This window comes from Rosa rugosa, chromosome 2 (genome assembly GCF_958449725.1).
Source record: "Rosa rugosa chromosome 2, drRosRugo1.1, whole genome shotgun sequence".
In the NCBI taxonomy this organism is placed as follows: Eukaryota; Viridiplantae; Streptophyta; class Magnoliopsida; order Rosales; family Rosaceae; genus Rosa; species Rosa rugosa.
Window position 1 is genome coordinate 7,313,153 of NC_084821.1, and position 24,344 is coordinate 7,337,496.

General features: G+C 40.4%; 1 protein-coding gene and 1 pseudogene across 8 annotated transcripts; both read right to left on the reverse strand.

Moving 5' to 3' along the window:
* Positions 1 to 662: 662 nt before the first annotated feature.
* On the reverse strand, positions 663 to 6,237 carry LOC133730090 (uncharacterized protein At4g26450). 8 transcript variants are annotated; one of them, XR_009856589.1, is made up of 6 exons: positions 3,900 to 6,237; positions 3,520 to 3,709; positions 3,263 to 3,317; positions 2,346 to 2,438; positions 1,130 to 1,221; positions 663 to 982 (listed from the first exon to the last, which is right to left on the reverse strand). XR_009856589.1 is itself a non-coding variant. In XM_062157765.1 (5 exons), exons 1-4 carry the CDS (start codon positions 5,759 to 5,761, stop codon positions 2,383 to 2,385), a joined length of 2,163 nt encoding a protein of 720 aa, XP_062013749.1. In that variant the 5' UTR covers positions 5,762 to 6,237; the 3' UTR covers positions 663 to 982; positions 2,346 to 2,382. The 8 variants fall into 8 exon arrangements, 3 of the variants coding, with proteins under 3 accessions (XP_062013749.1, XP_062013747.1, XP_062013746.1); XR_009856585.1 differs by having other exon boundaries at positions 1,130 to 1,226; XR_009856587.1 differs by having other exon boundaries at positions 663 to 1,028; positions 1,130 to 1,226.
* Positions 6,238 to 8,221: 1,984 nt separating this feature from the next.
* LOC133730253 (FH protein interacting protein FIP2-like) lies at positions 8,222 to 8,971 on the reverse strand (annotated as a pseudogene).
* Between the last annotated feature and the right edge of the window lie 15,373 nt (positions 8,972 to 24,344).

Here is a 24,344-nt window from a genome sequence, read left to right on the forward strand (position 1 = left end):
CAGACTTGTTCACAAAGTCTCTTGGGTTGAAGCAACTTACAGCTCTATTAGGCAAGTTGGGTGTTATCAACATCCACACCAACTTGAGGGGGAGTATTAAGGAAAGGAATCAAAACTGATACTATAGGATATGGTAGAATAGCTGTAAAGATATGTATGAAAAGGTTCTGATATTTTACCATAGTTATCCCTACTTTCACGTAGGAAAGATTTGCATGAAGTTGTATATAATCTTGTAACCTGCCCTACTTTGAATACAATACAAGAAACATATTATTATCCAAATTCTTTAACTGAACTACCGAAGCAACACGTACTCAAAGTACAAACCAATAATATCCGTACACAATTTTGGACTCCCAGACCAGAACGCATGGTGGTTAGCTGAAGTATATAGTTTGATCCGTTGTTAATAATTTTCTTGTTTTCTGTTCTTGATTTTGTCAAATATCTTGGCATGTTATTTCACAGCAATGATCTCCAAAGAACTATAGAAACATTCACATTCTCAGAGTCGGATCCTCTGTTTTGTCTCTGTGTCGTAAAATCTGTTTGAATCGTTTTCTAGCCGACTATAATTATGGATTATGAATCCTCATTCAGTTAATTATTATGACTTCGAAATTGACTAGTTACGTGATTGAGATAAATATCAAGTCGTCTTTAACACTAACTCGATCCGTTTATTACTTGTATTGTGTTCATATCAAAAGATAAGTGTTGTTAAAGTAATAACCCTTTTATCTCTGAAACCAAATTCATCACGATGCCAACCCAAACCAAGAGAGAGAATGCACACAATTTATACCAACCTAAACTAAGCTTAACTCGTTAATTCCAGACTAAGCGATCATATAAATTCAATACAACCATGTTGGTTTTTCCAGTGCCCCCAATGAGTCAGGCAAGATATTTTCTGAATTCTCGAAAACGGTGTGTTCCTTTTGTATTGAAGACTGCAACACCGATGCCAAGAATATTGCTGGAAGAATGGAGACAAATGAGAACTGATTCCCTATTCAGAATCTCTGATATTATCAAGGAACAGATATTAAATACTAAATCATAAATTGGTCCCAATTTTCCATAAAAAAAAAAAAAAGAGAAAAAAGAAAGAATCAATACATACTCTGTTATGTAATACTATATGGTCGAGAGTTTCAACAGTTGCCTATTATTAGGAATTGCAAGCATCATGAGTATTGGATGGGCACACCATCTCTGTGCTACACATCAAGATGACAAGAAGAGTTGATTTTCTCCAAAAGAAGTTATGGGCACCTGCTGGCCACTCAATTATAAATATAAACCACCAGGAGTGGATGTGAAAGTGAAATCATTCAAACTTGCTAAAGATTGCTTAAAACTACTCTAGCAAACACAATCAAATCTGGGTTCTTGAAACAACTAGAGAAAGTGAAAAGTATAAGGCAGATCTATAAGCCAAAAAGTAATAAAGCAGTTAAAATGACAAAAGGTCAAAATTCCATTGCACAGTATGTTCACAACCACAGGTTCTCAAAACCAAATAAATATCAGAGAGCATTCCTTCATAACTAAGAAAACGCTCAAAATTCCTTTTTAAGACCTGGAAAATAGGAATATTTGGACAGATTTGTGCATGGAAACTTGCAAATGAACTAGCTTGACTGGATTACAATGATGCATGCAGATTTAAAAAGGGTTGATAACTCTTACAACTAGTTAACCACTGCAAGTGGCCTAGTGGTTCTTGCCTAGTTAGGTGTGCTCCCCAACCGAGGTTCGAACCCTGAAGTTGGCAAAGTGGCCAGGTACTGTGCTGCAATGCACAGTTGGAGCATTTCACATGCGCCAAAGGGGTTTATCTTGGACTTAAGAAGCCTTTGGGTTCCCCTTAACAAAGTAAAAAAAAAACTCTTACAACTAGTTCAACCACTACACCCGCAAAAATTGACTATTACTTTGCAATACCTCGGATTAATCGTTAGCATCATCTTTTATAACAAGTGACTGTGGGTAGACAAGTAGCAAATTGATCCTTCAATCATTTCTCCCAGTCAACTTGAATAGCATTTTCAATGTGAGAACTAGGTGCAAAATCTACACGAGGCAAATGAGGAGTCGAGGATAGAGAAGTAACAAATGGATTCTTCAACCATTTCTGCCAGTCAAGATGATTACAGTTTCCATTTGAGAACAAAGCATAACAGAAAATTAAAAGCATACAACATTCTTGAACCTCCTAACAGGGGAAGATCTACTCGCACCCTCTATAAGCAAATCAAACAAATCAAAGGAAGCTAACCACTTGATAGAGCTAATAATGGATAAAAAGGACCACCAATGACCAGTTCTAAGCATACCGGATCATGCATCTGAGAAGTTCTGTAATTAGCTGGATCAAAAGGGCTTCTCATACTCTTGCGGGGGTGGCCGCTCCCAGGGACTCATGAAGGCTACATAGGTAAATTTTACAAGTATTAGGTATGAAAATGGTATTGGAGAAATATCTTAGAAACAGAGAGCAACAAATTAAACCAATGAAGTCAAAAATTGTAGGAGACTCATCACACCAACACCATTAAAGTAAATGCGTAATACAAATAAATATAGTAGTGGTTCCTGTCCTGGTTGCAAGTTTGCAGATCAACTCAATGTTTTATTGACACTTCAGTGAATAGCCCTTACCTCTCACACTCTCAGTTATTGTAGATAATGACTAACTCATAAAGAACTCCAGCACATAGATGTTGCGCTGCTATTGATCAGAACCTAATTTCAACTTTGTTAAGAGTCACCTTTTACTAGCTACCCAACATTTAAGATCTTATGCCCTATACTGTACATTATAAATCTGTGATCCTTCAGGTCATAATTCCCAAACGATATAATCCTTTGACCCCTTGGAGATTATATATAGCATCATCAATTTACTATTCCCATATCATACAGAAAACATTCAAAACATATAAAGAACTGAAAGTGGAACCATAGAACTTCAAACCATGATTTGCATACTGGAATTCATTAGTGAACAGTAAGGGAAAGGTTTTAAAGGCCTGAGACAGATGGGTACAAATTAAGCATTTCTTTATCGTTTCCATAATCCAGCAGACCAATAGCTGTTTAATGATATAATTTCCATAAATCTCTGTAGCAACAGGATGGTACTTGGGCAAGGCGTATAACTAAGAGCCACGTTAGAAATGTTCTAAAACAGAAACAATCCAAATCCTTGAAATTCATTAGAAAACAAGCCACAAAAATAAAAGTGACTTACTTAATGGTATTTCGCCCAGAGCCATATATATTGAATCATCATCTGCAAGAGTCCCCTGAAAAAATAAGTAAAAGCAAACAGAAACATCAGTTGTTTATGGCATGGTGCATGCATGTAGCAAATATTTCCATCTAAGCACACAAGAAAAACTACCAAATGAGCACAACTATGCAACCATGTATAGCTCAGCAATCCAATTATATGCATTGTAAGCACTACGCTGAACATACTACTTAATTCAAGCGATCAACCAATACCTCTGCATTAGGAAGACCAATATCGTTAGGCATTGGAGTAAGATCCTCCGGTACTGAAGAACAAGTAGGGAAATCATTTCCCAGCAACTCCGAGATCATTAGCCCATAACCATCTTGGCCATCGGGGATATCACTAGAGTTCTGTGCTTGGTTGGAAAAGCCATCTAGAGGTATAAATTCAGTCCCTGTCCTGTTGATCAGAACAACATTAAAAACCACATGCCAAGAAACTAAGAAACATGAAAAGTCACCAAAAAATTATCAGCTGTATTGACACTCAGACTGCATCATTTGTTGTGGGAAGCAAGGTTTGACTACAATATTCGTCAAAAGAACATTAAATCAATAAACTCATAAAGTTCTTAATAGGAAAAACTTACTTTCTTTCCGCATTATTGAAGGCCTTGTCTTCAGGAATACAGTCATTTTCTAAATCAATTACTTCTATCCCTTTGACATCCACAGGGCGTCTACTGCTCTCACGAGACATATTGCAGTTACTCATTGACAAGTCAATATCAACCGGCGCTGCTTCTTTCTTCACTCCAGAGACATCTGTGTAGTTTATTACAGAATTACTATCACGACTCTCATGTGCATCGCTAACCTCCATGAGATTAAGGTCGAATGAATTAGGAAAAAGCTGCTTCTCTTGCATATAATCGACACAAATTTCAGCTTCATCTTTTCGGAACTGGGAATCATTTCCCATTGAGCTGTCATGATCAACAGCTACAATCACTTTCTCAGCAGGAGAAGTGTTGTCCTCCAATGGACTTGCTTTCTTTTCGCTCAAATTGGAAATTTGGAAACAATCATCTGACTCTGCGTAGGGAAGCCATTCTCTTGGTTTTTTTGCTTCCACCTGCTTATCATGGTCTTCTAAAGCCCTCTTCTCACCTCTTTCCTTAACTGCAAAGCTAAAACTCCTAAGCCCTGCTGGCCCTTGAATCAATTCTTGTTCATTCTCACGCTTAAAAGCTCTCTCTGGTAATGACTGGGACCTTTCAAACTTATTCTGCTCAATACCAAATCCAGAACCTAATTCTACCAAATTCTCAACAGATTGACTGGGCTCAACTTTAGAAGTTTCAGGATCAACATAATGAGAGTTATCTAATACTGGGGTACCTGAGGCAACATCAAGAGAACGGTTTTCGATTAAACCTTGAGATGATCCTCCCGGTTGCAGACCAATGTCAGACGACGTGCTTCCCTCTTGGATAATTGGAAGTGGATCAACCTTCAAACCCCTAGTAGTCAATGCCGAGCGAATTCTAGTAGGCACCTTGGCGAATTTGCATAGTTTCAACAAATCAGTGGCATTCCTACCACCCAAATCCCCCTCTCCCTTGGCCTTAACCTGAACCGGCAACTCCTCCACAACACTCTGTTTCTCAGTTTCATCACCATTGCCACAATCCCTATCCTTCATCTCTACATCATTCACCTTGTTGGGCTCCACATTTACTCCAACAACAACTCCATCACTCCCACTTGCACCAGAAGAAGTCGGCTTCGAGCTCATATCCTCCTTCGTCTCCGAATCCACTGCATCCTCACTCTCCCTTGCATTCCCAACATCTCTCCCCACCTTGTGCTCCTCATGCCTCCCAGAAGCAGAATCATCCTCACACTCAGAAGAAGCCCTACTATGCCTATCCGAAAACGTCCCACTCCTCCCATACCAATCGGGCCGGGTATCCGACCCATACCCGCCGCCCCGGTTCCTCCTCCTCCCCTTATTCCTCGCATTACTACTGAACTCATCCACACCCCCAAACCTTCCTCTTCTGTACCCTCCTCCCTCCGAAACATTTCCTAATCGGGAAAGCGCCGACGTCCTCCCCTCCTCTCTCATGTGATCACCCTCAAACTCTACCTGCTGCTTCTTCTGCCACTTTGCCGACAGCACGCTCGCCGGCAGCAGCCCCTGCGCCACCAGATACTCCGCCGCCATCCGCCCCGCGTCCATAAAGACGTCCCCCTTTCGCGGCGGAGCGGGCGGCGGCGGCGGCGGAGGTGGCGGCGGCTGGAACGATTTCGACCGGCCGTAGCCGCGATTGAAGTTGCTGTTGCTGTTGCTGTTGCTGTTGTTGCGGTGAGGGGGGTCGGAGTTGTTGTTGTAATAGCCATGGCCGCGGAGTGAGCCCTCCGGCGAGATCCGACCCATTCCGATACGGTCCATACCCATGGAATTAGACCGGTACCCATTTCCGGGATTGCGGTGGCGGGCGTGCATGTTTGTTATTCGGGTCACAAATATCTTTGAATCAAAGATTTTGGGGTCCTCTTGGGGGAACAAAAAAAAAAATGAAGGGTTTCAGCTGAAATGGGGTTTGTCACACCTACCCACCATGAAAAAGAACTAATCTTTCCTTCTTTTCTTCCAGATTTCCATGTAAAAGATTCGAAATTTGCAGGAAACAGCTCAAAGAATTCCGACTTGTTGGGTTCTTGGATTTTGGGGGAAATTGGGGGGATTTGCAAATCCAAACCCAAGCAGTAACTGTCTTTGTTTTTCAATTGCAGATCAAGCAGCCTCAGAAGCCGAATCTGATAACCCTAGCTCCCTCCTCCAGTTTTTGCAGAGCCTCCTCCGGTTGGAAATGGAGGCCAAAGCTCTGGATTAACAGTCAATTTTTCTTTGGTTTCCTGTGATCAGCTTGCTTTGAATATAATAGTTTTTACCAGGCGGTGAGAGTTTATTTTTGATTTTTTTTTGTTTGTTTGTTGATAATGAAGAGGATGGGATGGAAATGTGAATTGTGCGTATGCGTCACATTCCCACTAACCTCCATTTTGAGGACTCGAATTTTGTGATTTTGAGTTACATAGCCCAAAGTTGAAAAAGCCCGCATCTCTTACATTGGGCAAATAAGTTGGGTGTTTTACAAGTGATCGAGGGAATGAAACAAAGTGGGTTGCGACATTGCCAGATTTATTGTTTGCAAGTTTCGTCTATTCATGTGGTTAGAGGATGAGCCCAATTAGCTCAAAGATAGTAATGATCATGATTTCATTGTAAACTTTTAATTTTCCAAGTATTGGTTTTATGTTCTCCCTAATGCATTCTTCTTTCACGAATGGTATGGGCAATATTGAAGTTTAACTATACAAGATTTTATAGTTTGGTTTCTTCTTTCTTGCTAGAGATGACTAGATAGGGAGTACTTTTTTCAGTCTGACATGAGGAAGCCAGGTCTTCTCTTGTTCATGTTACAAATACCTTCAATCCAGCTAATCTTCCCCTAAACAGCATGGGCTGATATGACACTTCCACAGTTGTCGAAGGCTATAACTGTATAACATACACGAATACAATTTGCAATTCTAGACATACGACTAGCCTTTGTTCTTATTGGAGTAATTCGGAAATTCAAAATTCGTTTGATAATAAAATGAAGGGCATTGCACAAGTGACGTTCTAGAGTTGCATACTAATTTTACTGCACGGCAGGGGGGTTTGAACACTGGTCACTTTGTTACTTGCCCACATTCCGCACATTCCGTACAGCTTGAGCAAAGGTCGATTACGAGCAAAGGTTTGTAATCGAAAAGATGAAGAGCTATTTTTAACACCAACTACAGAAGCTCCTCAAAGATTTGAACAAGTAAATAAAGATCCTTGCAAATTCGCTTTGTTAGAGTGTAAGTATATTGAACCATTACCATTCAACACATGATTTCCCATGGTCATAAGGAGAACAAAGTAGTAGATTGGGAGAATAACTCTCCTACCTTTCCGGTGGCTCAAGGAAACAAAGAGAAAGATTGCAGAATCGAATCATGAAGAGAAGATCAAGGAAAATCGTCTCACTGATCTTGAGTTAAAGATGGTATTTATTCCATATCATTTTGCATGATTCTAAATTGATATACATATCGGATTAGATTGATTTGATATTCTCATCTGCATCAAAGGGTCTTTCAACATGCATATCAAAATCGAGATATTCGATTGCATATTCAAAACAGTTTTAAAAACCTTTCCATGTTTATCTTGTTGTGTGACAAGAAAAGATTTGATTGAGGGGGAGCTTTGCTAAAGCTCCTCTATAAAAGGGTTCTTAAAATGATTCTCTTGGTAGAGTTTTTGGTGTTAGGCATATTTGATTGTTTTCATGTGTTGCATAGTCTTCACAAAACGTTTTCATGAAAAACTCTCCATGATTGATTATTGTGTGTGAATTCCTTGTTATATTACATGAGATCAGTGAGGAAGGAAGTCGAGAAAGTGCAGATTGCTTTACTGCCATAGATCAGTTTATTCTTGTGTAGAATAGGTAATGCAAGGTGTAAACAAGTTAGCTGATTTGCTTGTAATGTGGTTGTGTTAAATACCACAACTTTTTTCTTGTAAAAACCTGATTTCATAGTGGATTGCTTTCTGTGTGTGGGCTACATAAACAGCCTCGCAGTGATGTTTCCTCAGTGGTGAGGTTTACATTGCGTTAGCAAGTCTTTGTGTTGTGAGTTGTACTTTTTGGATAAATCTGTTCAAGCAAAGTATTTTCACTAAAACTGGTTCCATCTAGTATTTACATAAAGTTTCCATCTGTTCGGCATCAACATGATCGAAACACAACTGTGTAAGATTTGCATTTGAAAAGAACACTTTTTTCAAACTTGCATGGCTGAAGTCCCCACCTTCGGCATCAACATGATCGAAACACAACTGTGTAAGATTTGCATTTGAAAATCACACTTTTTTCAAACTTGCATGGCTGAAGTCCCCACCTTCGGCATCAACATGATTAAAACACGACTCTGAAAGATTTGCGTTTGAAAAGCACACATTTTTCATACATGCAGAGATAAAGTCTCCACCTTCAGCATCAACATAATTGAAACATGTCTTTGTAAGATTTGCATTTGAAAAGCACACATTTTTCATACATGCATGACTAAAGTCCACCTTTGATAAGTCCAAACCAGAAAGATCAAGGCCAGAAAGATTTACAACCTTAAACTTCAATTGCCGAGGAGAATCATTCTAGCTCTTCATACAACTCGTTTCATTATGTATGAACTTGATAATATCAGTGCGTGTTAGATCTGCTGCACCCAACTTCTTTTTCCTCTTATTTTTCAGGACATCATTAATTTCATCTATCAATCCTTGGAGTTCAAAGTATTTTGCCTCCTTCAGTAGTTGTGAATACTTAGAATCCTTCAGACTAGGAACATCACCAACTCTCAACCAATTAAGGATGTACCCAAAATATTCACCATCCCTATCAATGAAAGTATATCCCTCATGATCTTGAATTAAGGAATGACGTCCACTAAACATTGTAGCAAGCATCGAATTAGGCTCCGGCCGAGTCAGAGTATCATTGTATGTGCAAAACTTCTTTCCACCAACATTGAGGTAAACCAAAGAGGAGGAATCAGAATATATCGTTATTGCTTTGAAACTTGAAGATTGGAAAAGACGTGTTAGAATCATTATGGACTTGATACACATTAACATAAAGTAAATTGATAATTAGCTTAATGTCAAAACTAGTTTAACATCGACACAAACTATAAACCAATACTTGTAAATTAATGGAAGAGTGTATCAATTCATTAAGATTAGTAATCCAATTCTTAGTTTGCAAGAAAGACTACAATGAAGTGTTACATTAAGAATCTAACTAGAAGATCTAATCCGATATGAACTGCTTTGATAAGAAAGTTTATGGAGGTTTAAGTCACCTATATAAATAGATGAATTGGTCCCTGTTGCCACCACGAGATTTTGCATAAGTTCTGTCCATTGAGAAGCAAAGCCGGCAAGCAACAGAAGGCCACATTCAAGTAATCAGAGTTTGCAGCTGCAGAAGACGGAATCCATACCAGTAATTGCTGAAGGTAAGCCTTGATCCTTGTGTGATTGTTGTCGAGTTTATATGCATATGATTGTGAGCATGATTGTATGGTTTTACAATTGGTATAAGAGCATAGGCTCACAAATATGATTTTAGTTTTGCTTGACATGAAAATCGTTTTAAGGTTCTGGCAAACAAAAACAAAAAAACTTTTGCTTTACGGGGGTTAGCCTGTTAATAGCTCTAAGCCCAGTCACAACATGTTGAGGATCCAGGCCCAAACCCGACTAAAACCTCAAGAACAGGTGACCGTTGTATCACAACGGTTAGTTTTGATCAAGGCGAAGGTCTGGGACTGGATTCGGAAACGTGCGATATGTTTTTATCTTGAGAAAGGATTCAAAACCCCAATTGTTGTGAATCAGGAACCCGGTGGAGTCGATTGTTGCATCTGGATATCGAATTCATTTAGGATTTTATTTTTCACCAAAATTTTCAGTCTCTCTTTTGATACATGGCCAAGTCTCCTATGCCATAAAAATGCATACTTTTATGTTAGTTTGGTTCTTTTAACACCTGTTAGAGTGATAGTACTGTTTGTGTTATTTTCAACAAGTAAAACTTCTTGTTTAGCCATTGAACAATTGAGCTGTAAATAATCATTCATAATAACACCAGAACCAATTTGAACATAATTTTTAGAAATAAGATCAACATAATCATTCATAATCAACATAATGAGATCTGCTACAAGTTGTATTCTGCTCACCATTCACCTGGAATTTTTGAAACTCATCAAATAAAATTTCTAAGTGAAAAAGTGTTCACAATACAAACTTTGAGGATTTAACCTCAGATTTTGAGGAAATTGTGTCAGATGAGAATATAAGTGTAGCACTGCTTTTAGAAAGAGAACCATTAGCAACTGAAACTGTTACAGAAAATCAAGATGCATAAGATCAAGTGATTGATCAGGAAATGCATCTTGGTGATCATCAAGCTGAACCTGAAATTATACCTGAACCAATCCCTGATGCAGAACCTCAAAATCCTCAAGTAGCTCAACCTAATCCTGAAAATCCTCAGCCAAGAAGATCACAAAGAGCAAGAAAACCAACTTAAGGGGGGGGGGGGGGGGGGAGTGATTACATTGTTTATCTGCAAAAAGCAGAAATTGAAATAGATTGTACAGAGGACAATGATCCAACTACTTTTAATCAAGCCATTGAAAGTAGTGAATCACATCAATGGCAGCTAGCAATGGAAGCAGAAATTGATTTCATGAGCCAAAATGCAGTTTGAGAATTAGTTGAGCCTGACCCCAAACAGAAGCCTATAGGTTGTAAATTGGTTTTCAAAACCAAAAGAGATGCAAATGGCAATTAGAGAGACATAAGACAAGGTTAGTTGCCAAATGGTTCACACAGAAAGAGGGTATTCACTTTACTGAGACTTTTTCTCCAGTTTCTACAAAAACTCGTTTAGAATAATCATGACTTTAGTTGCTCATTTTGATATGGAGCTACACCAGATGGATGTTAAGACGGCTTTCTTTAATGGTGAACTAGATGGAGTGATTTATATGAGGTAGCCAAAAGGTTTTGTACAAGGTGGAAGTGAAAACTTAGTGTGCAAGTTAAGAAAATCAATTTATGGCCTAAAACAAGCTTTTAGACAGTGGTACAAGAAATTTGATTCTGTGATTTCTACTTTTAGATTTACAGAAAATCTTGTGGATGATTGTGTTTATTTGAAGACAGTTGGGAACAATTTTATTTTCCTAGTCCTCTATGTGGATGATATACTTTTAGCTAGCAGTAACCTAAAACTGCTTAAAGATACTAAGAGCTTTTTGTCAAAGAATTTTGACATGAAAGACTTAGGAGAAGCATCCTATGTACTAGGTATTGAGATTAAAAGAGATAGGGCATAGAGACTACTTGGTTTGTCTCAACAGAATTATATTACCAAAATTTTGAAGAGATTTGGTATGGATTTTGTGTGCAGCTGGAGAAGTTCCCATGTCCAAAGGAGATAAGTTAACCAAGAAGAAGAGTCCCAAAAGTGATGTTGAGAAAGAGAATATGGAGTCAAAGCCTTATGCCAGACTTGTAGGAAGCCTCATGTATGCACAAGTCTGCACTAGGCCAGACTTGTCTTTTGCAGTAGGGATTTTATCAAGATTTCAATTCAATCCAGGCCATGAGCATTGGGTAGCTGGGAAGAAAGTGTTGAGGTAAATGCAGAAATCTAAAAGTCACATGCTTGTATATAGGCAAGTGGAGGATCTTAAACTCATTGGATTTTCAGATTCTGATTTTGCAGGGAATTATCTAGACTCCAAGAAATCAACTTGGGATATGTATTCATGCTTGCAGGAGGTGCAATTGCTTGGAAGACCATGAAGCAAACACTTGTTTCAACTTCCACTATGCAAACTGAATTTATTGCAGTATATGAAACTGTATGTGAAGGACCTTGGAGCAGGAATTTTTTGATGCAGACCAAAGTGTTGAGTCACATTGTGGCTGGCACACTTGTGATTTATTGTGATAATGAGGCAGCTGTTTTCTTTAGCAAGAACAGTAAAAGATCAAATAATTTCAAGCATATTGATTTAAAGTATTACATTGTAAGAGAAAGGGTAAAGCATGGTGAGATAGCTGTTTTGAGTATTGACACAAATTCACAACTAGCAGATCATTTCACCAAGGCCTTATCAGTAGCTGCATTCCAGAAGCATACAACAAGCATTGGAGTTTTAGCTAATTTAGATGCTTAGGTTCTGTAGAAAGTTAGTCTAGTTGGAGCAATTTAAAATTTTAAGGTTCCTGAGTTCTTGTATCTTTTTGAGCTGTGATTTTCCAGTTTATTTATCACAACTTGTTTGTAATGACAGTTTATTATTATCAATAAATTTTTGAGGTATTTCCAGTTATGGTTTTGCTGCAGCTTCATTGTTTTGTTTTGGAAATTATCATCTTGTTTTGAATATCATACTTGCAATCAGATGGCCTTGAATCATGTTTAAGCATGATGTTGCAGTTCAAGTAATAAGCAGTAAGGCCATCAATGTTCAGTAAACTGCTTGAGTTTCTGGTTTAAGAAACTTTCAGGAGGACTTGATATATGCCTTCTTGTTGATACATATTAGCATATATCGTATCACTTCTAGTTATGACATATGTGGATTGCAGGAGCTTGTGTTTGTGGTTTTGAAACTTTGCATTTAGTTAAAATGTATGTTTTTTCTTGCACTATGCATTAGTAACTGTGATCTGACAATGTTGGAATGGATTTCTTGTTTGAATTTTGTTGTCTGGCACGCACTTCAATAAGTTAAATAGTTTCTAACATTTTCTGGTGCAAATTATCAAGCTTAATATGTGTCAATCCAAGGGGGAGATTGTTAGAATCATTATGGACTTAACACACATTAACATAAAGTAAATTGATAATTAGCTTAATGTCAAAACTAGTTTAACATGGACACAAACTATAAACCAATACTTGTAACTTAATGGAAGAATGTATCAGTTCATTAAGATTAGTAATCCAATTCTTAGTCTGCGAGAAAGACTATAATGAAGTGTTACATTAAGAATCTAACTAGGAGACCTAATCCGATATGAACTGCTTTGATGGAAAGCTTCTCGAGGTTTAAGTCACCTATATAAATAGATGAATTGGTCCCTATTGCCACCACGAGATTTGCATAAGTTCTGTCCATTGAGAAGCAAAGCTGGTAAGCAACAGAAGGCCACATTCAAGTAATCAGAGTTTGCAGCTGCAGAAAATGGAATCCATACCAATAATTGCTGAAGGTAAGCCTTGATCCTTGTGTGATTGTTGTCGAGTTTATATGCATATGATTGTGAACATGATTGTATGGTTTTACAAGAAGATCTTAACCAGCTGAAAAGTAATATATGAAGCGTTAAAAACCAATCACAACATAATATATCATAAGGAAAATCTACCCATACAACAGGCTAGGACGAAATGAAGAGGGTGATCGAACCTTGATCTGAAAATTGATATATAGCATTTGGAAAGGATCTCTTTCAATTCATTTCATCATTGGATGACTTGCATGTATAGCATATCGCACTTACATTTACGAAACAAGTTTGCTCGGTATAAAAATAACGTTATATGGGGAAAGTCATTGGTTTATTAACATAATAAATGTATACATAGCGAAAGACTAAGAGTCAAAAACTCGAATTCATTGCTTCTTTATCTTCTTTCAGATTTCTAGAGCATTCAACTGCTGAAGGATTTGAGAGGGCATGCGCATATTTATAACAACTAAAGGTATAAGTGCACCAAGATTGAGTAAGACCATCCAGAGCACATAGGTAAATTAAGAGTGAAGATTCAGAGCACCGACGTGCACTTGCACTAACATGAATGAATGTTTAGATTCCATTAAATATACTTTTTGTTTATTAAAAATAAAGTTGATAATAAATATCAAGGGTTTAGATTATTTTATAAGTGTTGGGTCACTTGCACCGTCGGTGCATAGAATAATTTTTAGTAAATTAAATGGCTTTCGCAAATGTATTTAATAATTACATGAGTGAAAACGAATAGTCAAAAGTCACTTGAAAGTTGAAACTCAATGCATCTTTTTACTTCATTCTTTTGACCGTCTTTTGATACATGAGTGTAACTCATGAATGTAGAGAGACAAGTGGCCTCCACTGAAGTTGAATAATTAGGAAGGTGAAGAAGCATTTAGAGCAAGTCCACCCATAGTCAAGAAATGTTAAGGTCGAAAAGTCAAGGCATCGACCAGTCAAGTTACTGTTCACTGGACATGGGTTTTCACCATTTTTTTCTTGACCAGTCAAGACTGTTCACTTTTTACTGTTCATTTTTCCACTGTTCGTCGAGTTTTTTTCTTGTTTAAATTACTGTTCATCCACTTTTATTGTTCACATATATAATCATACATATTAATTGCCTAGCCGTCAGATCTGCCTTCACTATTCAATCCAACGGTCTGGATCATTTGACCGTTGGGCCCTCAAATTCCAAACCAGCCAATTCTGGTGTGCTAGGCGACAAAAAAGATGCAGACGCCAGCCACTGTTCTCTCCACTTCCGACGTGGCAGCTGGGCCTCTCCTTCGACTGGTCAAGAAATTAGTCAGGGCTTTGCCCTTTTTCTTCCCCTGGGTCATCAAAAGCCAAGTTTTGGCTGGGTAAATTAGGCCCGGTGGAGGAGTGAAAATGGAAATGCCCGGTCACCACATCATGTTTCCCTGCTGGTGCCCGGTCAAAACGAGACCGATGCACTTGCTCTTAGGAAGTAAATTGTGCATCCTCCATTATTTGAGTAAGCAGCTATTATTATTACAAAATTTTGTCCCTTAAACTTTAAAAGAGAAAACGTAGAACTGTATGTGGATTTTTATTATTATTATTATTATTATTATTATTTAATTTTTTTTTTTTTTGTAATAGGATCCGGTGTAAGAGTTGTAGACACCAAAAATTTAATGAAAATAAATTCATTAAATAATTCGGTCAAAACTCAAAATTATGACTGAACAAATTTAGTCGGCATGTGGGTCCCACAAAATGTCCACGTGGCTTGTGAGTCAGCAAAATCACACAGACTCAGAGAAGGACACTTGGCGACACATGAAAGGCCCGACGGCAATAAATGAATTTGCTCCGGCTAAATCAATTGATATTAAAGCGGATCAATCAAATTAAATAAATTGATTCCAAGTCAAATCAAGTATTAAATCTCGTCTGCTGATTAGATATCAATTTATAATCAAGACGACAATCAGTCATCAAATTAATTTGCTGATTCCTTAAATAGTCGTGATTAAATAAGCTAATTAACGCTGATTGATTTGATTATGTTATTAAGGAAAATGTGATTAAAATCAGCCATTAAATTGAGTGGCTAATTCCTTAATGATCGTGATTAAATCAGTTAATTAACGCTGATTAATTTGATTACGTAATTAAGGAAAATACAATTAATTACGTGTCATCAAGGCATTCCAAATTGAGAGAGACGCCGACACTATAAATACCACCTCTTAAATCAAGAGAAGGACTTCAGCCAAAATAGAGAAGAAAATACTCTCAGAATCTCTGAAGCCTCCCAAGCACGTGTGAAGAACCCTCAAGCTGCCAAATAGCCGGTTCCTCACCAACCTCAAGTCAAAGCGTTCGTCACGTGTCAACTCTCGTGATCATCATACCACTCAAGATCAAGCGTCAAGCCCTTGAGCGAAATTCATCGTCGGAGATTGAATCAGAGGATTACCAAAGATTGTAACCCGCACTTAAATTAATAAAATTATTATTTTTTGTACACGTGTCTGTATCTTGTTTGCTTTCAGATTTTCGTGTTTACAAATTGGCACGCCCAGTGGGACCTTCTTTGCCTCTCATCTCCTTCTCCGTAAGACGATTCCAAACAAATCCGTTCGAGCAATGGCTTCCAAGAACATTCAAGTCATCCCGAAGAACAAATCCAAGACAACGACCTCGAAATCGAGCAGCAGCTCATCTGGTCACATCACTCGAAGCATGGCAAAGATTCAGCCTACAACATTTGTGGCTTTGCCATCTAAGCCTCGCCAACCAATCATCACCCTAGAAAGTCTAGGGGCGGGGAAGCATGTCCCTCGAAGTGAAGAGAGACAAGCTCCAAACATAAAACCAAGGGAACGGTCGTTCTCTCCTGCCTCAGATGATCACTCAAGCACCGGATCATACCATGGAAGTCCTAATGCTGAAGAAAATGACACTTCTGGGATGCCGTCAGACAGTGCGTCTCACCTCTCAGCAATGCAAGTCATGATGACTGGGGCAACTACACTTGAAGAGCAGGTAGCTAATCTGATGGAGGCGGTTCAAAAGCTCACCAATACCGTCGAAGAAAAAGATATGCAGATTGCTCAACTTTGGAGCAGGCTCGAGAAGCAAAATGAAGAGGATTCTGCTAGGATTCCGTTCAAGAATGACAAAGACAAACAGGAAGAAACTTCAAAGACAAATGACAAAGACAGTGAAAGTCCACTTGGTTCTTTGTCCGTCCAGCAGCTGCAGGACATGGTCAACAACTCCATTAGAGCCCAATATGGAGGTACCTCTCGTGATTCTCTCACATACTCCAAGCCATACACAAAAAGAGTGGATAGCTTGAGGATGCCATATGGGTACCAACCGCCCAAGTTTCAGCAATTCGAGGGGAAGGGTAATCCAAAACAACACATTGCCCACTTTGTCGAGACTTGCAACAATGCAGGAACGGAGGGAGATCATCTTGTTAAGCAGTTTGTACGTTCATTAAAAGGTAACGCCTTCGAATGGTACACTGATCTGGAGCCTGAGTCAATCGACAGTTGGGATCAGATGGAGCGTGAGTTCCTGAATCGTTTCTATAGCACGAGACGTACAGTGAGCATGATGGAACTTACTAGCGCCAAGCAATGGAAGGATGAACGTGCAATTGATTACATCAACAGATGGCGTTCGTTGAGTCTCGATTGCAAAGATCGACTCTCAGAAGTATCTGCGGTGGAAATGTGCATCCAAGGTATGCACTTTGATTTGCTATATATTTTACAGGGAATCAAGCCCCGTACGTTTGAAGAGCTGGCTACGCGAGCACACGACATGGAGTTGAGTATAGCTAGCCATAAAGGGAAGAAGGAGTCAATTGTTGACCAAAGAAAAGACAAGGTCTTCGGAAGCAAGTTTGATAAGACACCGAAGAAGCCTACAAAAGAATCGATGGCCGTTAACATTGCCCCAGTCAAAATCTCTACACGAGATAAGGAGGTTATGAAAGTAGAGCCAACTCGCACCTACGACAGAACAAAGCGTTCGTTGAAGGAATGGCAACAAAAGACATATCCTTTCCCAGATTCTGACGTGGCAGGCATGTTGGAAGATCTACTTGAGAAGAAGGTGATAGAACTCCCAGAATGCAAGCGGCCTGAGGAAATGCATCGTGTTAAGGATCCGAAATACTGCAAGTACCACCGGCTCGTCAGTCATCCAGTGGAGAAATGCTTTGTTCTGAAAGATTTAATAATGAATCTCGCCAAGCAAGGAAGGATTGAGCTAGATGTCGACGATGTTGCTGAGGTAAACTGCACTACCATCGTGTTTGGTTCATTCGAGCCTGCCCCGTTGCCTTCTCTTCCAATGAAAGCACCATATCAGCTCTCGAGGAGGCCATGCATGAATTCAAAGTTAGAGAAAGTGAAGCCAATCCAGAAAGCAAGTCTCGCACCTGTTGTTACTCCTAAAGTTGATTCAGTTGTCGATGACGAGGGATGGATACTTGTCACTCGAAGGAAGGCACGCAAGAGCCCATCACCAAATTTACCTATCACGCAAGCAAAATGCAAGCAATCACAAGAAAGTCGTCAGCATCTCGAGAAAGGTGGGACGAGATTTGTCAAAGGGAAGGGCAGTCATTCCTTTCAAAAAACCCATGGTGTGGTTTCGCCAACAAGAGTCTTTCCCAAAAGAGGCGACGAACAAGAAAAGGTGAGAGCTGCCCACATGACAACAAGCTATGAAATTAGTTCGAAGGATTCTGCCAAGGCTGAGTCAAGCACGGTCAATGCGAGCCAAAAGTCAGAAGAGAACGAGGTGCTGAAGCAGCTAGAAGACCTACCCTTGCACTTTAGCATCTCTGATCTACTACAATTGCCAAAATCGACAAGATGTGCTTTGGTACAGTTGTTGATCGACATAGGCAAGAACTCCGTAGAGATTAACAAGGTGAAACAGAAGGAATGCGTCACGTGTATTGCTAATTGTGACGCCATCCACTTTGCGGATGAAGACCTTCAGTTAGGCTCTAAACCGCACAATAGACCTCTCTTTGTGACAGGGTACGTGCGAGATCAAAAGCTAAACCGCATGCTTGTAGACGGAGGGTCCGCTGTAAACATCATGCCTAGGTCGACTATGAAGCAGCTGGGCATTAATGTGGAAGAGTTGTCTCGAAGCCGTCTCATGATTCAAGGCTTCAACCAAGGGGGGCAAAGAGCCATAGGCATGATCAGAGTAGACATGACAATTGGAGAATTGAAGTCGAACACTTTGTTCCACGTGATCGATGCGAAGACCTCCTACAATTTATTGTTAGGACGACCGTGGGTTCACGAAAATGGTGTCGTCCCCTCCACTCTTCATCAATGCTTCAAGTTCTACGATGGCGGAGTAAAAAAAGTAGCAGGTGATACTAAACCATTCACGGAAGCTGAATCTTACTTTGCGGATTCCAAGTTTTACATGGATGATGAAACAGTAAGGGAAGTTCTCCCAGTTGGGGTACCCTCTACAGGGAAGACTGTAGAAGTGCGTAATAAAGAAGTGGAACCCAGCATGGCAAGAAATTGCAACGAGGAACCACATAAAGTTTCGTCAGAAACTAAAGTGACAGCTGCAAAGAACAAAGTCAATTCCTCTGCTCCAGTCCTTCGTTACGTGCCAAGGTCTAGGCGAAAAGAAGGGGAATCTCCTTTTGTGGAGGCAAATGAGCAAGAACGTCCGCGAAAACTAGATGAGAAGGACGTAGAGTTGCTAAAAGAAACATCAACCATACCGTTGACAAAGTTGAGCAACGCAACACCTACCAAGCAGTCGCTAAAGGGATTTGTCAAACCGATTCAAGGCAAGACAGAACATGGTACCCTTCCTGACAAAAGGACAAAGGAAGGATTTGACCCTAACGCTTACAAGTTGCTGGCAAAAGCTGGATATGACTTCGGATCGTCAAGCAAAGAAGGTGATCAAGTCATCCCTGGTAAGAAGGTGCATGAGCTTAATGAATCTCAAAGGAGGTTGAGAGAGCAAGGATGTGCAGCTGACCCTACTAAAGCAGGTCTTGGTTTTGTACCAGGCAAACCAGTCAAGATATCAGGAAGAAGAAAAGTTGCAAAGGCAAGCACTCAACATATTAGTGTCGAAGTAATAGAAGAAGAGACTCAGGAATCTAAATCTACCTCTCGCGTTTCTGCACTTGATCGTATTCGTCCTAATTCTCAAGCTGCGGTGCCTGAACAAGTTGATGAGTTGGCGCCCCGAGTTTCTGTATTTGATCGTGTTGATACGTCAACAAGCCGAGTCTCAGTTTTCAACCGCATTACCCAAACGACCACTCGAGCTTCCGTGTTCAATAGGTTGTCATCTTCCAATGAAGGAAATAAGAGATCTGAGTCAGTCCCTCGAAAGTCGGCACTTGAGAGGATACAAGCACCCAAAGAGCAACAAAAGCAAAAGAGAAAGATGATCGATGACCAAGGAAACGACAAAGAGATCCGAAGTCTCATCCCATCACGCATGAAGCGACGCTCTGTGTTAGAGGTGAGCTCAAGTGAACAACTCAAAGTGAAGGAGCACACCATCGTACTCACTGGTCAAGTTGGAACGAGTAATGTTGATGGCAATGGCGAGGATGAGATTGTTCAGTTTGCCTATCATATCACGATAGCAGAAGCAGAGGCTTTTGAAGAAGATGACCATGATCATTCCGAGGATGAAGTAGATGAAGCTCCTCCAGAACTTGAAGACGGGGGGCAAGCTACTGTCGATGAGCTTAAAGAGCTCAATTTAGGAACTGAGGAGGATCCAAGACCTGTCTTCGTGAGCGCTTCCTTGAGTCCTGAAGAAGAAAAGGAATACCATGATCTGCTGCTTGAATATAAAGACGTCTTTGCATGGACGTACAAAGAAATGCCTGGCCTTGACCCAAAGGTAGCGGTTCATCGTCTCGCAGTTAAACCTGAGGCTCGACCGATCAAGCAAACCCAACGACGCTTTCGGACAGAACTTCTTCCTCAAATTGAAGCTGAAGTTGATAAGTTGATTGCTGCTGGTTTCATCAGAGAGGTTCAATATCCTAAGTGGATTGCAAACATTGTTCCTGTCAAGAAGAAGAACGGACAACTCCGTGTATGTGTGGACTTTCGCGACTTAAATGACGCGTGTCCAAAAGACGACTTCCCTTTGCCCATCATTGAACTCATGGTGGATGCAACAACAGGGCATGAAGCTTTATCATTCATGGATGGGTCGTCAGGATACAATCAAATAAGGATGGCCTTAGAAGATGAAGAGCTTACTGCATTCCGCACTCCCAAAGGCATTTATTGCTACAAAGTTATGCCATTCGGGTTGAAAAATGCTGGTGCAACATATCAACGTGCCATGCAGAAAATCTTCGGAGACATGCTTCACAGATACGTGGAATGTTATGTCGACGATTTAGTGGTCAAGTCAAAAAGGAGGACAGATCACTTACAAGACCTAAGAAGGGTGTTCGATAGACTCCGCAAGTACCAACTCAAGATGAATCCTCTCAAATGTGCTTTTGGCGTCAGTTCAGGCAAGTTTCTTGGATTCATTGTGAAACATCGTGGCATTGAAGTAGACCAGTCAAAGATTAAGGCCATTCAGGACATGCCTGAGCCAAGAAATCTACGCGAGTTAAAAAGTCTCCAAGGACGACTTGCCTTTATTAGACGATTCATATCGAACCTCGCAGGCCGTTGTCAGCCTTTTAGTCGACTGCTGAAGAAGGATGTGCCTTTTGTATGGGATGAAGCTTGCCATAACGCCTTTGAAAGCATAAAGAAGTACTTGGCAAGCCCTCCAGTGTTAGGTGCACCCATCCTTGGGAAGCCGCTTATCCTCTACATTGCTGCTCAAGAGCGATCACTCGGAGCACTCCTAGCCCAAGAAAATGAAGAAAGGAAGGAGAAAGCGTTGTATTACTTGAGTCGAACTCTCACAGGGCCAGAATTGAACTATCCACCGATAGAGAAAATCTGTCTCGCTCTCGTCTTCGCCATCCAAAAGTTAAGACATTACATGCAAGCGTACACAGTGCATCTAGTGGCACGAGCTGACCCAGTCAAGTTTGTTATGTCGCAACCAGTCTTGACAGGGAGAATGGCAAAATGGGCGCTACTCCTCAATCAGTATGAGATCATCTACATACCGGCCAAAGCGGTTAAAGGACAAGCATTAGCTGATTTTCTAGCAGACCATCCTATCCCCGCGGATTGGGAGATTTCAGATGACTTGCCAGATGAAGAGGTCTTTAACACAGAGGTTTTCCCTGCTTGGCAAATGTTCTTTGATGGGTCTTCTAGGGCAGATGGGGCAGGATCTGGTGTGGTCTTCATTTCTCCGCAAAAGCAAATATTGCCTTATGCCTTTACTCTTAGTAAACTATGTTCCAATAATGTTGCTGAGTACCAAGCGCTAATTATGGGACTACAAACCGCAGCTGAAATGAAAATCTCAAATCTAGAGGTGTATGGAGATTCGAAGTTAGTAGTTGATCAATTACTAACTATCTATGAAGTGAAGAAAGAGGATTTAGTTCCTTATTTTCAGCTTTCCACGCAACTCTTAAAGGGTTTTGATGCTGTCACACTAATGCATGTGCCAAGAAAAGAAAATCAAGTGGCAGACGCTTTGGCCAACTTAGCAGCGGCTTTGGCATTGTCAGAAGATGAAGTCATACACCTTCCAGTCTGCCAACGGTGGGTCGTACCGACAATCTCTGAGCTTTGGCATGAAGACTCCAATGTTGTCTCTGTTTACTTGATCGATGTTGATGACTGGAGATACCCGTTGATTGATTACCTCAAGCGAAATAAGCTTTCTGATGACCCAAAGCAACGCTCGGACATAAGACGAAGAGTACCACGCTTCTTCTACTACAAGGAGACTCTTTATCGACGATCATTCGATGGATTGCTCCTTAGATGTCTGGGGAAAGAGGAAGCTGCTAAGGCTATGGAGGAAGCTCATTCAGGAGTATGCGGAGCTCACCAGTCAGGTCCTAAGCTCCATTTTCAAGTAAAAAGGATGGGTTACTATTGGCCCACCATGGTTAAAGATTGCATGGAGTATGCACAAAGGTGTCAAGCTTGCCAGTTTCATGCAAACTTCATCCATCAACCACCAGAGCCGTTGCATCCAACAATTGCTTCCTACCCCTTCGATGTGTGGGGACTTGATGCTGTTGGGCCAATAACTCCAAAATCCTCCGCTGGTCACTCATACATTCTAGCAGCTACGGATTCCTTTTCAAAGTGGGCAGAGGCGGTGCCGCTTAGGGAAATAAAGAAAGAAAATGTTGTAGACTTTATCAAAGGGAATATCATTCAACGATATGGTGTTCCGCGCTGCATCATCACAGACAATGCCAAGTACTTTTCCAATAGTGCCATGGAGAAACTCTGTGAGAAATATCACTTCAAGCTGCACTTTTCTTCTATGTACAATGCCCCCGCTAACGGATTGGCTGAGGCATTCAACAAGACATTGTGTAATATTTTGAAGAAGGTTGTCAGCAAAACAAAAAGGGATTGGCATGAAAGAATGGGCGAAGCGCTCTGGGCCTATAGAACGACATATAGAACTCCCACAAAAGCTACACCTTACTCCCTTGTATATGGTGTTGAAGCGGTCTTACCCTTGGAGAAACAAATTCCATCTCTGAGGATTGCTTTGCAAGAAGGACTGACTGATGAAGAGAATGCCAAGTTGCGCCTTCAAGAGTTGGAAGCCTTAGATGAAAAGAGACTTGACGCGCAACAACACTTGGAATGCTATCAAGCTCGAATGTCACGAGCTTTCAACAAAGGAGTTCGACCTCGATCCTTTCAAGTTGGTGACCTAGTGCTTGCCGTGCGCAGACCTATCATCATGACACACAAGACTGGTCCAAAGTTTCAGTCAAAGTGGGATGGACCTTATGTAGTCCGCGAAGTCTACACCAATGGAGCCTACAAAATTGTGGCTGAAGATGGCCTGAGAATTGGCCCCATAAATGGAAAGTTCCTGAAGAGGTACTATGCTTGAAGAAAGTAAGAAGACGCTCCTAGCTAGCACGAGCCTAAACTGCACATGGCACAACAAAAAAAAAAAAAAAAAAAAGAGTCCGTTGAGTTGAAAACCCGAAAGGGCGGCTCAAGCAAAAAAAGGACCAACAAAAAAAAAAATTCACTTCATCCATAAACCCTTGAACTACGTGATGACTTGATTCCTTCATTTGGAGGATACGTAGGCAGCTTGGGAATAACAATCTCAAGTTCAGTCACATAAAATAAAAATAAAGGGTTTGTTTACCATTCATAAAGTAATAAATTGAAAAGTACTTTATTTTCATAATAAGTTATGACTGTCAAAGTTTGACTTATTACAAGTAATAAAGGAAAGTGAAAACAAATCATCATAGACTACAAAGTGGAGAACAGCTCTTCACACCCAAGTCAAACCCTTGAAGCTATTGCGGTGGTTCTCAAAAGTATCTCGCAATGATTTTGTCGTCTCAAGCTCTGCAGTGGTCACCTCGGGGGTCTCTTGGATTTGAGTCTTTTCTTTCTCTAGGTCGACAAGTTTCTTCTCCTGTAGTAGAAGTCTCTTGTCTAGTAAAGTCACTGTTTGCTCCAATTTTTGTTGCTCCTCCTTTAATTTCTCCAAAGATTTGAGTGCAGATTGACGATGATCAGAGTCAGCTTGACGAATTGAAGTGACCTTCGTAATTTCTGACTCTGTGTCAGCCAGACGTTGAATACGTGTGCCTGGAGTAGCCTTGCGTGAACAAGAAAGTCGTGCCAGGTTGTATTGGTCAGCACTATTCAACAATCCTTCAACTTTTCCCCTTACGGATGAAGGATCAATCCCATAATGGCTAAGCTCAGCTATCAACTTGTCAAGTTCCCCCTTGCTGGAAAGAATGGTCTTGGAGGAGTGCTTCATTATCATATCTTCAATTTGTTCACAAACTGCAGTAGCAGCTTGTTGACGAATATCACGAAGTCTTTGGCTGGCATCTATAATAGCAGCTCCACCAAGAGAGGCCTCAGAAAAGGCTATGGTGTTCAGAGGCTTAGGAGGATGCACCATGGTAAGTGGACCTGTACATATATCATTAGTTAAAAAGAAGGGGCTTAAAGTGCAACGAAAATACACAAGAGTTAAGAATTGTACC